This window comes from Poromitra crassiceps (genome assembly GCF_964638095.1).
Source record: "Poromitra crassiceps genome assembly, chromosome: 28".
Taxonomy (NCBI): Eukaryota; Metazoa; Chordata; class Actinopteri; order Beryciformes; family Melamphaidae; genus Poromitra; species Poromitra crassiceps.
This window is the reverse complement of record NC_139651.1, coordinates 11,890,072-11,905,672: the sequence shown is the minus strand read 5'-3', so window position 1 is coordinate 11,905,672 and position 15,601 is coordinate 11,890,072. Positions and strand designations below refer to the sequence as shown.

General features: G+C 43.7%; 1 protein-coding gene across 1 annotated transcript in view; it reads right to left on the bottom strand.

Annotated features, from left to right (window-relative positions):
* Positions 1-734: 734 nt before the first annotated feature.
* LOC310799552 (glypican-6-like) overlaps positions 735-15,601 on the bottom strand; it is a gene marked incomplete at both ends in the record, with an annotated part of 177,397 nt that continues 162,530 nt past the window's right edge. Inside the window, 3 exons of the mRNA XM_083662148.1 lie at positions 735-952; positions 1,978-2,153; positions 4,259-4,389. Coding sequence (XP_083518274.1) covers positions 735-952; positions 1,978-2,153; positions 4,259-4,389 — 525 coding nt within the window. The remainder of the gene's footprint in view (positions 953-1,977; positions 2,154-4,258; positions 4,390-15,601) is intronic.

Here is a 15,601-nt window from a genome sequence, read left to right as displayed (position 1 = left end):
ATACCTATAGTGTACTATACCTATAGTGCAGTACCTATAGTATACTATACCTATAGTGCAGTACCTATAGTGTACTATACCTATAGTGCAGTACCTATAGTGTACTATACCTATAGCGTAGTACCTTAGTACTTTGTTAGAAATCATCAATTGTGCAACTATAGAGCGGCTATAGGAAAATGCTGCTTCCTAACGCCCAACTGATATGACTTAATTGGGAAACCAGGTGAACTGCGAACACTGCACAGTCAAATTCCAATCAATCCCAAACCGTGGAGCCTGCGTTAAAAATAAAATAAAAATAAACGTTTTGCCAATTACAACATTGCCATGCATGCGCACAGTACAACTCTCTTTTCCCTTCTTCTGTGTGGGGGACTAACGGGGGACAAAAAGGCGCATCATCTCAAAAATCACCGATGTGAGCATCTTCAGATGGTTTTCACTTTCTCAAAGAGAGGCATGCTCTTCAAAACGCCTCTCTTCTCAGAGATGTGTAGGCTTGCTTCAGCGATGGCACCAAGCATTCTTTGGGGGACAAGCAGGACGCAGCAGCAGCTACACTGACCTCCAGTCCTCCTACCACACGGTAAGCCACATCCACAGGTTTCCAGGAGCATCATCTACCATGTCCAGTGAGGGAACTTGACCAGCATTAGAACTTGCTGTGGAAATTATACTGTATTAAGTAACAGTAGACAAAAGTCATTGGTCATGGAGGCCACACGCAGGTATTATCTGCAGTGTTTCTGCAGTGCCCAGAGTGGGAGTGCGAGGGCGGCCAGCGTGAGGAGCAGGGAGGGTCCGGGGGACGGTGACCTGCCCGCGGCTGCCGCGCGCTCGTCGCTCCGGTCGGCTCCGACCACGGGAGCCTCCGTTCCCACGAAAAGCAGCTCTGTGGTGCAGCCGTCTGCGCAGCCGCTGCCACTGCCAGAGGCACTCCCCTCGTCGCCTGCACAAATAAAACCACACACACACATTGAGAAATGGATTTACTATAGAGAGGCAAAGTGGAACGTCACTTCCTGCTTCAGCACTGTCTACCAGAGATTTTCTTCCGCAATTTATTTTCCCATAGACGTTCATATAAATGCGTAAAAAAAAGAGTTTTACTTGGTCAAACCAAACGGTTCAGCTATATTTCGAATCGGGACAGACCGTAGAACATTTCACTCGGACCAAAAACAAAAACAAAACATTGAAAATATATTTTCTTTAAAAAACCCGCATTTTTTTAAACGTTTTGGTCCAAATGAAATGTTATGTGATCTCCCCTGTTTTTACATAATAGCTGAACCGTTTGGTTTGAACAAGTACAACTATTTTTATAAGCATTTTACAAAATGTCTATGGGGAAAATAAATGGCGGATGAAAATCTCTGGTACAGTGCTGCTGAAGCAGGAAGTGACGTTCAATTACAACACGCGATTGAGACGTACACTGTGCACACACACCGCAACGATGACAGCAAACAAGACAGATGACGACACATTGATGCCGGCGACAAAAACGGAGTGAAAAGGCAGAACATTTCAGTGAGTTTATTTGTAGCCGAGAGAATCACAAATAGGAATGTCACATATGCTGTCGACACGGGGGGGGATCCAAAGAAGAATCAGTGAGGAAGGCTTCTGTCATGGCAGCGTTTGAGATATGTTCCCTCCTGTCGGCCCGGTGCTCGTCATCGTCTGTGTCGTAGCCGCAACCACCGCTATTTATTCTGCTAATGATGTCGGTGTTGCGTTAGTGCCTCGATTCTGCATCCTATACAGAGCTGCATGGTGCGCTGCTGCTAGCTCACCCCCAGTGACATCCGAGACCTGCGTTCCTGTGTTCTTGTGTGTATGTGTGGGTGGTATGGTCCAATTTTAAACTGATATAAATTCATCCAGATACAGATATTGACAGAAAAGATTTCCTGCCAGTCTTAAGTCGACGGCGCTTCCCAAACGCCCGGGGAAGATCGGATAACTCACTGCTGTCCTGGAAGTAGATGTCATTCCCGTTGTACGCGTTCTTCAGCTTGTTGGTCATGACGCGCAGGGCCATGATCTGCTGTCGGATCAGCGTGTCGGGCCTGGTGATGTCCACGTCCACCTCGGGGTTGTTCACCTGGTTGGTCAGACCCTCCTTCACCACTTCGGGGAAATATCTGCTCAGGATGACACAGCAAAAAAAACAAAAAAACATTGTCATCCACTCTCTCCATGCATTGTCACTGGCAGCACTATTAGTGTAAAATGGGTTGTGATGATAGTATTTTCTAAATTTGTCACAAAAGGTTTTGGTTCGGTTGCTTCTGTACGATATGACAACGTCATGCTTTTACATTAACTTAAAATAAAGGCAAGAAAAAGAATTAAAACATGCAGCCAACAACATTCTTAAAATGGATTGACCGTGTCACACTCAAGTCCACCTGAATATCTGTATTTAAAAATTGCCACAATCAAGGGGTGTTTGAATACCTGAGCGCTGAGAGTGTGCATAGGTGAGAGTATACAGTATGGATGTAATATATCGTCCTTAAATGCTATGAAGCTAAAGTGGACGATCATTGTTCTCATTACTGTTTAATTTGTTTATTGTCCTTGTTACTGTTTGAATTGCTGTAATAAAAAATAAGTAAAAAAAACCCTGTGACAATCCCAAGGTATCTTGTGCTATCGTCTAGAGCCCCACCGATATATCGGTTCGCCGATATTATCGGCCGATATTGGCCGATAACCGATATATCGGTATCGGCCGATATTGCCGATAGTTTTTTATTTTGTATTTCTTAAGTTATAGACAGCATGTTGTGTATATTTGATATGCTTTCTCAACTATTTGTTCTATTTCTTGTGTTTTTGTATTTCTAGTTATTTATAATTATTAAATTCCCAGTTAAGTTGACTCTTTCATTGCATTGATGTCATTTTGGACAATAAGGTTTATTGATAAGCTGTAAAATATCCTGCCTACATTACATATTTCAATTCATGTCAACTCATATCTTTGTCAAGTGTTTGATATTTGAGGGATCATTGCAAAAACAATCGTGTAATATAATGTGTATAAGAATACAAGAATATCGGCTGATATATCGCTAATATCGGTATCGACATCGGCCTAAAAAATCCAGTATCAGTCGGGCTAATACTATCGCCTCATAATATGGTACTACCGATGTGACATGTCAGTCTGTCACGTGTCACTGTAAATCAGTGTAACACACAGCATCGTTTCAATGTATCCATCCAGTGGCATTAGTGACAGTGCTTAACCTTAGCTTAACCTTAACCATAACCCAAACAACTCACACTAGTTTACCTTCAGGCCGCCACGGTCCATCACTTGTTGAGAAGCCTTACAACAGCAATTTTAAAGCGCTCAAATAGAAGTGTATAATCAAGCTTAATAGTCCATTTACCATTTAAGTTAAGTGTGGTCGCACTTCCCTACGGAGAACCTTCAACACGCCTGAGGCCCACAGAAGCAGCTCCCTGATCAACGGAGGTGTCTATGTGAGGTTTCTGTTAACTCTTTTTGTAATAATCGAGTAAAGCTTTATTTAAATATCTCTGTTAACGATCAAAACCACATGACTGTGGCGCAACGATAACAATAATGCCAGTAATACATGAGAACAAACTGCAGCGTTTTGAAAAGCTGTCTGGGTTAACTTGTCATTATTTAACAAATCAATCATTTTGACAACGTGTAATGCAGACGTGATCTGTGATCAGGTAACAGGGGAACTGAATCATCTCACGGTGATGATACACCTCCAGTCTGGGGCCGAGCTGTCATCAAAGCTTTATTATCGCCGCGCAAATCAACTTAGCGACCAGATTTAGAGCAGTGTTGAGAAAAGGTATTGGCACAAAACATTAAATTAACATGTCGTTTTATTGCGCCATCCATCTGGTGATTTTATTACGTGGAGAGGGCCCAAGTGATGGGGTGATGGTGTGTTCTCTCTCTGCCAGCCTCCCTGCTTCACTGTTCAGAGAAAACAACCCGCGTTCCAATCTACTGTATGGCGAGGCTATACTACTGTATTGTGATGATGATAACTATAGGGAACATTCAAAGTCCCCTGGGTTTTAGACGCCGCTTAGAGCCGTTAGGGCTTATACTGTATATAAGTCCCCTATAAGTATTGTATTGGAGAGATGCGTTAATCTGCGAGCTCAGTGGGTGCTGGTTCTAATCCCCAGAAGGCAAACTGTGATAACTAAAAGAGACCTGGGTTAACTTCCTCCAAGTGCTCACCTGCCCTTTGTGTGGCTGTTCCAGCACTGCTCCTCATCAGACTCGGTCAGCTTGCCCTTGGTGCAGATGTTGTCTGGCAGGTCGGACCAGAACTTCTTGGACTCCTTCAGGTTCTCTTTGATGTCAATCACCTGTAACGAGGGGGCAAATGCATTGGGAAAAGAACATTGATCATTCTCTACTGTATTATTTCTTTGAAGGTTAGAAGTGAATCGGCTGTCAAATGTGTGTGTGCAGAGTACAGACACAATTTACGTAGTTCTCAGATTTAATCTGAGATTGATTCAGTAGTTAAGAAAAATCTCAGTTTGGTCGTTAATCTAAGAAGTAAAATACATTAAAGGATATTTATTTTTTTATCATTAGGATTAGGAAATACAAGAAATTAGAAAAGCAAAGAAAATCTCAGGGCTGAGAGAGTGCTCTAGACAATGAAAATGATCTATGAACAAAAATATAAACAGCACAACAGAATCCAACACACACATATGGAATAGTGACTTAAAGCAAATGTTTTTTCAGTTGCACTGTTGCTTCTTTCTGTTCATTTATTGCATCAGGAAAGACAAGGATTTCAGTTACTTTCATTTTTCTTCTTCTTTTCCACTGCTATCCATAATGCGTTCATCTCTGATTCATACAAGACAGACGTGAGGTTTTGAATTTGTTATCTGGCACGAGTTCTCACCCCCCACTGATTCCATCTGCCCGTGGCAAAGAAGAAGTTTGAGCTGGTGACCAGGCAGAACACCAGGCAGAACACCAGGCAGAACACAGACCAGGCAGAAAACCAGGCAGAACACAGACCAGGCAGAACACGGGGAAAGAAAAACAGGATTCCTCTCAAACAGAAGAAGCTGCCTTGGCTTTGTGATTGTAGCTGAAAGTGGGTGAGATTTAGTTCCATTAGGATTTACAGTACTGTATAATCTGAATATTCATAAATCTGTGCAGTGAGAATCGCCAAAACTGAGCAGACCTCATTTCAAAATGAGCATAACAATCACCTGTATTGGCCAAATAATCACATCTATGAATATGTTTGCTGAGATGGTATAATTTCCATTATTTGTAATGATTCAATTTGGTTCATAATGCAAACATATCTCTGCAGCTGATTTGGCGATTGAAACATGTCTTCCACTCAGATGGGTAGCGAGCTAACCTCTTCGACTGTTGCACTAAGTCAAATTCAAAATTAATAGTATATTAATGGTTTGCTTTTGTATATTGGTTGGTGTGTTCAAATAATTACAGTATGTTCATATAAAATAAATGGATAAATAACACGTGTTTATGATCTAATCATCGCATGATTTTTTTTTTGATTTGGTTCTGTTTTGGTTGGCAATGTGCTGATTGCATCCTTTCTTGTGAGGACGACAGGAGAGAGGAGGAGAGAACAGGGGGAGAGAGCAGAGGAGAGGAGGAGAGAACAGGAGGAGAGCCGAGGAGAGGAGGAGTGAGACAGACAAGAGAGAGGAGGAGGAGAGAACAGGAGGAGAGAGCAGAGGAGAGAGCAGAGGAGAGGAGGAGAGAGCAGGAGGAGAGAGCAGAGGAGAGGAGGAGTGAGACAGACAAGAGAGAGGAGGAGGAGAGAACAGGGGGAGAGAGCAGAGGAGAGGAGGAGAGAACAGGAGGAGAGCCGAGGAGAGGAGGAGTGAGACAGACAAGAGAGAGGAGGAGGAGAGAACAGGAGGAGAGAGCAGAGGAGAGAGCAGAGGAGAGGAGGAGAGAGCAGGAGGAGAGAGCAGAGGAGAGGAGGAGTGAGACAGACAGGAGAGAGGAGAGAACAGGAGGAGAGAGCAGAGGAGAGGAGGAGTGAGACAGACAGGAGAGAGGAGGAGAGAACAGGAGGAGAGAGCAGAGGAGAGAGCAGAGGAGAGGAGGAGAGAGCAGGAGGAGAGAGCAGAGGAGAGGAGGAGTGAGACAGACAGGAGAGAGGAGAGAACAGGAGGAGAGAGCAGAGGAGAGGAGGAGTGAGACAGACAGGAGAGAGGAGAGAACAGGAGTAGAGAGCAGAGGAGAGGAGGAGAGAACAGGAGGAGAGAGCAGAGGAGAGGAGAGGAGGAGTGAGACAGACAGGAGAGAGGAGAGAACAGGAGGAGAGAGGAGAGGAGGAGTGAGACAGACAGGAGAGAGGAGAGAACAGGAGTAGAGAGCAGAGGAGAGGAGGAGTGTGACAGACAGGAGAGAGGAGGAGAGAACAGGAGGAGAGAGCAGAGGAGAGGAGGAGTGAGACAGACAGGAGAGAGGAGGAGAGAACAGGAGGAGAGAGCAGAGGAGAGGAGGAGTGAGACAGACAGGAGAGAGGAGGAGAGAACAGGAGGAGAGAGCAGAGGAGAGGAGGAGTGAGACAGACAGGAGAGAGGAGGAGAGAACAGGAGGAGAGAGCAGAGGAGAGGAGGAGAGAACAGGAGGAGAGAGCAGAGGAGAGGAGGAGTGAGACAGACAGGAGAGAGGAGGAGAGAACAGGAGGAGAGAGCAGAGGAGAAGAGGAGTGAGACAGACAGGAGAGATGAGGAGTGCAACAGGAGAGAGGAGGAGAGAACAGGAGGAGAAGAGAGGAGAGGAGAGAGCAAAAGACTGGAGAGGTGAAGAAGAGGAGAGTAAAGACTGGAGAGGTCAAAGTTCAAAGTTTGTCACAGGTCAAATCTGTCACAGTTTAAAAGGAGCTCTTGTCACACAATAGAAGCAGAAGCTATGAGACCAGCGTTGGTACATTTTCAGAATTGAACAAAGCATCGACAACATACAATCTATATATCTATATCTATATAATCTATATATCTATATAATCTATATATATCTATATAATCTATATGACTTCATCAACATCAAGGCTATCATCTTTTCTCTGGGCTTTACTCCTGCTGCTGGAAATCAAAAGAAGGAGGAAGTTGAAAGATAACTCCGATTGCACTCTTTTGTTTATATATATATTTACATACTGTACACACACACACACACACACACACACACACACACACACACACCTCAGATGAGTAGTTCAACCAGAAGAGTCACCCACACAAGAAGGCTGAATTGCGTCCTCATTTTAATTAATGTTAAAAAGGCATCGTGAACAACTTGTACTTTTGAAAGAACATGAATCAAAGGAAGGAATTCAGCCTTGTTGTTGTGCGGTGACTCTTCTTCTTCTGATGTTTCCTGGCATCACCTGCACCAGGAAGTCAAGGCTGACAGCGCTGCACGGAGCATCTACATGTTGACTGAGTATACAGTGTGTGTGTGTGTGTGTGTCAGAAATGGGGACTTGAGTCACACACACAGTGACCTTAGACTTGACTTGAGACTCGTCCTTCAAAGACTTGAGACTTGACTTGGACTTGAAGGTTTGGGACTTGTGAACAATCTTTATTTTTCTTTATTCTTTTTGGTGCATTAACATTAAGGAAATGTCTACTAATGTCATCCAATCAACTGCACACGGTATGCTAATAGATAAGGAGTGAGGATAATACAGTACATGCTTTGAATTCCTTAGTTTTAGCTATACTGTGTTCTAAGCAGAACGGATGGCATGCAGCAGATGATAGAACGCTCATCCATAAGAGACTTGAGACTTGACTTGGACTTGAGCTCAAAGACTTGAGACTTGACTTGGACTTGCTAAAAATGACTTGTGAGCATCTGTCTGTGTGTGTGTGTGTGTGTGTGTGTGTGTGTGTGTGTGTGTGTGTGTGTGTGTGTAATCTACTCTCATCTTCTGCCAAAAGCAATGGGCATCATTTCTCCTGACATGCTCTTCAAAAGCCTCTTCCTGTCTTTGGTGCTGTCACAGGTGTCACAGGTGTCATCCTTCACTTCCAGCAGAGCGATCAGATGGGGAAGCGGCCAGAGGCATATGCACACAGCCATTAGCCTTTCACCCCGGAGCAAGTTCTCACCCTGGGAAGCCATCATCCTGACATGAGCTTTGTGGCAGGGTGCAGGTCCAAGACCAACATGACTTACAGTAGTACATAAGCATGTGTGGGGTTTCCTCAGGCCATTTTTGCGCTGTCACGGGCGGTGACCGACAAGAATTTGGAGATCTTGCACGCATCTTTGTCCAACTTTATGTTGGGTTAAAGCATACGAGACAACGACATATCTCCACATCCCACTAGGAGGACAACTTAAGCAATGATTTGATCCCAAAGTACTACCAGGAGTGTACAGTCTTTACAGAGCAGATCTCCCTTTCCCACACATCTCCAAAGTGGGAGAAGAGGTGGGCTTGATGATGATGAACTGCTCTCCATCTGGGAGAAGGCCTTCATGAGTGCAATTTCATCCAATTGTGTACATTTTAAAGTAAAATGCATGAGTGTGGTGCACTCTGAGAGCAGAATGAAGAGGCTAGTTAGATCTATGAAGAACTACACACATCACATTAATATTCTCTTCACTATGCTGTGGCTTTACAATGATGAAATAAATATGAGTGAGTTGAGAGGTCAAGTACAGATTTATTTTATTCAGAAACACAGCGAATCGAGAAATCGCATTGAATAATGTTGAATACAATGAAATATAGATATCTACAACACATAATATATATATATATATAGATTATTCAATGCGATTTCTCGATTCGCTGTGTTTCTGAATAAAATATATATATATATATATATTCGATTAGATTTAGTTTTGCTTTACATGTAGAAATTTCATTTTCTTTTCATCTGGCCACAAGGGGGTGCACGTGCATCCGGTGCACCAACATAAAATCGCCCGTGCTCCTCCTTGAAGTGCAACTGCGAGAAGGCCATGAGAAAGAAAGTCCAAATCAACACTTTCCAGCAAGTGGACACAACAAGTTGTGATGCATCCCATATTTTCTCTGTCCATCTCTCAGCCTTCATGGTTATGCACTGAAGCAGACAAGAACGGAGGTTTGAAAAGCTGAGATATAATGGAGGAAGATCTGCTACCTTCGGTATTTCTAGATTTCCAAGCCACCTATGGCTTTCAAGACATGATTTCTGGTGCCGTCACATAGCATCGTGGCTGTGTAGGATCCAGTATCTTCTCCTCCATTCCCTAAAGACCCTCTCTGCATCCAGGTGTGTTAACTACCATAGGTCTTCATCAGCAGTCTCGTTGTAGGACGGTCCAGGTGCATCTCTCTAGGGTGAATAGTGTCTGGATCAAGGTGTGCGGACCTCTGGAGTCGTCTTCCAACTTGAATGAGACCGACTGCTCGCTCGTATTCAGGTGACCTGGCTGTCCTTTGCTATAGGACATCCTACTTTCAGAGGATTCAACTCTTCTGAGAAACCTACTTAGAAGCAAAACGTCAGCTTTCCTTACAGTGGAGTGACTCATCTGCACCTCACCAGGTCTTCCCACCAGGTCTTCCCACCAGGTCTTTCCAGGTGTGGGATTTGGCCGAAGCCTCTCGGGAACGGATCAGAGCTGGTTATTTACTGCAGTAAATAGGACATTGAGGACAGCTGCATATTCTCACTTTAGATAAACACTCATCTGTTTATTTTAGATTTCAGATTATACAGTCATTTATACACAATTTATAATTATTCTCAACATTCAAACTGAGTCCTAATCTCATGATGAATTTTTTATCCTTTACAAACCTGAACATGTCAGCTGTTGAATTGAAGCGCTGCTTTTGCCCTGTCTTTTAAAGCAGAATGGGGCTTTCATAGGGTTAGGCTTCTCGCTTCTGATCATTTGATGAAACCAAACCCCAAACGATTCAAATACGGCTTACAAGGGCTGTGTCCTGCCTACAAAAACCTGCTTAAGGGGCGCTAACTAAAAAATAATTGTGCGTTATGTATTTGTGTGCATGCGTGCTTGCATGTGTGTTTGTGTGAGCACAGCAGCTCGTGCTGTCTTGGGAGTTAGGTCTTTATTGTCCATAAGGACTATGCAAATTCTAAAAGCTTCGGGGGTTTAGTGAGGAACACGTAATGAAAGCAATAAGAAATATTTATGTTAGGACACGTTGTTTACAGCTACGATCAATGACGCCAAGACGTCATGTTCAACGGTTAATTAATTACATCAAAATACATAACGCAAGAAACATAAAAGCACCACACAGAAACCAAATCATGTTGGCTCTGCATCTTGCTGTCAGTACTTCTTTAGCTTGTGTGGATGCCAGTCCTCAAGCAGAAACTGCCACCCCACCACCAGATCTTTCCAGGTGGAGAAACCTCCACCATCAGGTCTTTCAAGGTGGAGAAACCACCACCACCAGATCTTTCCAGGTGGAGAAACCGCCACCATCAGGTCTTTCCAGGTGGGCTATTCTTTGGTAGCAGCAGGTACAGTAGGCTCAGGGCACCAAAACCCCTGTGTCCATGTGAGCCTGATTCCAGCCTTGGCAGCACAGTGGTAAGAACTGTCGCTTCACATCAAGAAGTTTGGGGGTTCGAACCCCAGTCAATCACAGGTCTCAGGTCTCTGTGGTGGATAATCTGTGCACCAGTCTCTCCAGGTTAAAAGGAAGTCCACCTGTAGGGGATAATAAGGACCCCCCCCAGGAGGACCATCATAATGGACTTTGAGTGATCGCCGGTGATCGCAGCCATGGCAGTACTGGAGACACCGCAACAGACCGTTTGGTGGGTTTGTTCTGCACAGATGGTGTTGGCAAGCTGAGTCTGGCAAATGGCGACACAAAGTTCAAGTTGCAGAATAGAGACAGTCCGCATGTCTAGGAACGCCCACAAAATGTTAAACGGCTGGCGCGCGAGTGGGGTAAAACCGCCGATATATCTCATGGGCTGACTCACCAAAAGACAGTGCTGCGACTCTAAACTACATGTTTGGGGGTTCTAGAGCAGAACACAAGACGTCTGCTCAGATGTGCGTTTACTGCGGTGGTTAAATCCCCGATCATGTCTGCCTGGGCTGGGCTATCAGCTAAATTCTAACTTTGCTGAATGGATAGAACGGGGGTTTTTACCCCACCCTGACCACGCCCCCAGCCAGGCTGAGCCAGCTAAACCAGCGTCTATGACGAGACGTGGCCTCAACCTATAGAAAGCTGGCATTTATGAGCAACACAGGAACAAGCCAGCATGAGGGACACATACTGTACTGTAACATCATGAGGGACAGATAGAGGCCATTTACACCTGGCGCTAACATGGGTTTTCTGTGATCAGATTGCAATCAGATTGCAGACGCCAGGTGTAAATGGAATCAGACTGAAGTGATAAAATACAATCTGATTGCAATCTGATGGCAGAAACCACATGTTAACGCCAGGTGTAAATGGTCTCATACTGTACATCATGAGGGACACTTGTTGCTGTATGAATCCTGGGTGCAGAGGAAGCTCCATCATGTCCCCAATGCTCAACAATGTCAATGAAACTATGAAACTATGTCAGGTGGAAGTGAGTGATTAGAACCTTTAAGGTTTGAGGTTTGACCATGACTCGGTGGACAGAGCAGGTTGTTGGTCCGCCGCTCGAAGTCTCCAATTAACCAAGTGACCAATCAGAACAGAGGATCGTTAATATTAACGAGCTCTAAAGACACGTGACAGAAACAGCCGGTTCTTGGCAAAGCTCAGAGAGACGCCAGAAAATGAACATGCAGCAGTTGATGGACACGCACGCACACACACACACACACACACACACACACACACACACACACACTCTCACTCTCACTCTCACACACACACACACACACACACACACACACACACACACACACACACACACACACACACACACACACACACACACACCTCTCTGTCATGTCCTAGTTCCACTGGGGGATGTAGAGAGTGAATACAGTGAAGCCTCAGGCCTTAACAGGACATGAAAGAGACTGCGCCCATAGGGTGCCACTGCAGGAGGCTGCCCCCATGTTTGATGTGGTAATCCTGTCATGATGGAGCCACCGACGCAGTGAGACTCCAGCGACTCACGAAGGCCCTCAGCACCATGGCCCCCTCACCACCATGGCCCCTGACAAAGACATATTGATCAGAACATGAAGTGTTCTGCTACTCCTTGATGCTTTCAAATGCAGTCAGCCCAGCTTTGATCTGGGCATGGATATGGTCTCCCACCTAAAGACTGAAGTGGAGCTATAGACAGAGCGTGGTGCAGGTAAAAAAAATGAATTTACATTTTGGGCTCATGATTACTATCACCTGTATCATAGTAACACCTGTGACATCACTTGTTTTATGAACGTTCTGCTGGGGCTGACGCAGGGTGGCAAAGTCATGGAGTGAAAAAGGCGACAGGTACCAGGGCAGACATAAAACCACTCAGAAATCCTCCTATTTTGGGATGAAATAGGTGACTGTCACCTAAAGGTGACTAGTTTGCATCTCTGTGACGTTACAGGTGTACAGTTCCATTTCAGGAACAGTGCCCCCTGTAGTTTACAAAAACCAGTCCAGCTATGTGTGATTTATTTATTATTATTATAGACAGCCAAAGTGAAACGTCACTTCCTGCTTCAGCATTGTACCAGATATTTTCTTTCGCTATTTATTTTCCCATAGACATTTCGTAAAAAGCATAGAAAAATAGTTTTACTTGTTCAAACCAAACGGTTCAGATATATTTAGAAATTGGAGAGATCGCATAACATTTCACTCAGACCAAAACATAAAAAAATGCGGGTTTGAAGAAAATATTTTTTCAATGTTCTTGTTTTTTAAGTTTTGGTGAAATGTTCTATGGTCTCTCCCAATTCTAAATATAGCTGAACCGTTTGGTTTGAACAAGTAAAACTCTTTATAAGCATTTTACAAAATGTCTATGGGAAAATAAATTGCGGAAGAAAATCTCTGGTACAGTGTTTCTCTCTGGTACAAGCAGGAAGTGACGTTCACTTTGCCTCTCTAAAGAGAGCCAAAGTCACGCCTCACGAGTCAATAATTTTTTTAAATTGCGCCATGAAGTACACATATGAGGTTTGTCAATTTAAACAATAACTTTGCAAATCAAGAAAGTCGCAGTTTGTCATAAAACTGTTGCCCTATAAATTAGAAATGAGAAAGACTACACACAACCCGTCACGTAAGTTGACGTCATAACTTTCTCCGCCAAGTCATGTTGGTGCAACGTATGTTGTGCGAGACGGGTTAGGGTTAGGGTTAGACGAGAGATGTAGTTGATTGAGCAGTTTCATACAAAACTAAATGTTACGTTTCAGTTTTATGACAAACTGCGACTTTCGTGACTTGCACAGTTATCTTAAAATCTTTAAATCGACAAACTTCATGTGTACTTCATTCATGTGTACTTCCTGGCACAATTCAAACGGGATCGAAAAAATATGTATAAATTATAAATAATTTATATAATTTAAATAAATATTAATTATCTACATTTAAAATTTATATTTATAACATTTTTTCAGATGCTAGTTTGTATGCCGAAGCAGGAAGCAGGCGTGACTCTGGCTCTCTATTATTCTGTTGAAAATCCCATTGCTATTATACTATACCCCTCCCACATATTAATGCAATGTGGTCTCCGACCTGCAGCGCGCTCTTTCACTTGTAACATGCAGGAAGTCAATCCATAATTAATTTGGGAATTTATGCCTTTGAAAATGTAATGCAGTCCTGTCAACCTGTTCAATGTACACTTCACTTGAGCAGTGTCAAAAGTTCAATACCGGCAGAGCCCAACTCCATTACGGTACTACAGGAGAGAAAACACTGAGACACTCATGAATAAATACACACACACACACACACACACACACACACACACACACACACACACACACACGCACACGCACACGCACACACACACACACACACAACTGAATGTGAATAGTGAAGATAGAAATCTTAGAGTCTTTACATGAGTGCCCGGGGCAGTGAGTCTGACTCCAGCAGGAATAGTCATTGCTATCGCCGTTATTGTTGCCGCTGCAGCTACTAGATTAGGTGCAGCTACTAGATGAGGTGCAGCAGGAGGAGTCTTCAGGGGTCCGTCTCTGTCTTCACTGCAGAGCCCAGAGAGGTGACGGCTGCCGGGCGGGGAGGGAGGCCTCTCGGGAGCAGATAAGAGGTAGGTAAAGGCAGTAAAGAAGAGATTGAGGACAGCTGCAGATTCTCACTTTGGATACACTAAATCTTAGGGATGGGACCGATCCGATCCAATGTCGGTATCGGGTGCCGATATTGGCACTAATTCATGGATCGGATCGAATATTATTATTATTATTATTTTTTGCAATTCCAGCTCGGGCCGTAATTTGCCCATGTATAACAGTATCCTTCTTTGCCTTGTATATTTTCTTAATTTTGTCTGCTTTTTGCAAGGTATATATTTTTTTTTTTTTTTAAATTGGCCAAATCTTTGCCTATACTGTTTATTCAAGAGAAATATTGGTATCGGCATAATATCGGTATCGGCAGATATCCAAATTCAGGTATCGGAATCGGATCGGAAGTGAAAAAATGTGGATCGGTGCATCCCTACTAAATCTTCTCATTTCAGATTTCAGATGATATTATGAAAATCACAGTCACTCATTCCAACAAAAACTAAACGCATCCGCAATTTATAAGCCTTTATACGAACCAGAACATCTCAGCTGTTGCATTTAAGTCCTTCTTTACGCACAAGTTTGCTTACAACCTGCTTAAGCGCTAACTAAAATTGGATTGTGTGTATGTGTGTGTTTGTGTGTGTGTGTGCGAGTGCATGTGTGTTTGTGTGTGTGCATGTGTGTTTGTTTGTGTGTGTGCATGTGTGTTTGTGTGTGTGTGTGTGCGTGTGCGTGCGTGCGTGTGTGTGCGTGTGTATATGGGTGTGTGAGCACAGCAGCTCCTGGCAGCAGTGCTGTCTTGGGAGTTCTGTCCTCTTAATGTCCATAAGGACTATGCACATTTGAAAAGCTTCAGGGTTAGTGAGGAGCACATAATGAAAGCAATAATATGTTGTTTACAGCTGGCAATGAATGACGCCAATACATCATGTTCAATGGTTAATTAAATGAATTATTACATCAAAATACATAAACACACGAGACATCATGCACAGCAGACAGAAACCACAAATGATGTAGGTCCTGCATCTGGCTGTCAGTAGTTCTTCAGGCATCGTGTTGATGCCAGTCCTCCATTCGAGAAGTTAATGATACGGACAGAAAGAAAAGAGGATAGTTTATAACTACTGAAGGTTGTCCGTACAGCCTCAAGGTGGTGCTGCGATATATCTGCATTAATGTGTCTGGAGACAAAATATGACACGTTCAAAAACCAAGAAGAAGATTCTGATGCAATGGCTTCCCTCCGGGAGTAAAGATGGATGTGAAAAGAGAAACACTCAAAAAGCTCCAACACATTGTCAAAATCAACTTTGAAAATTC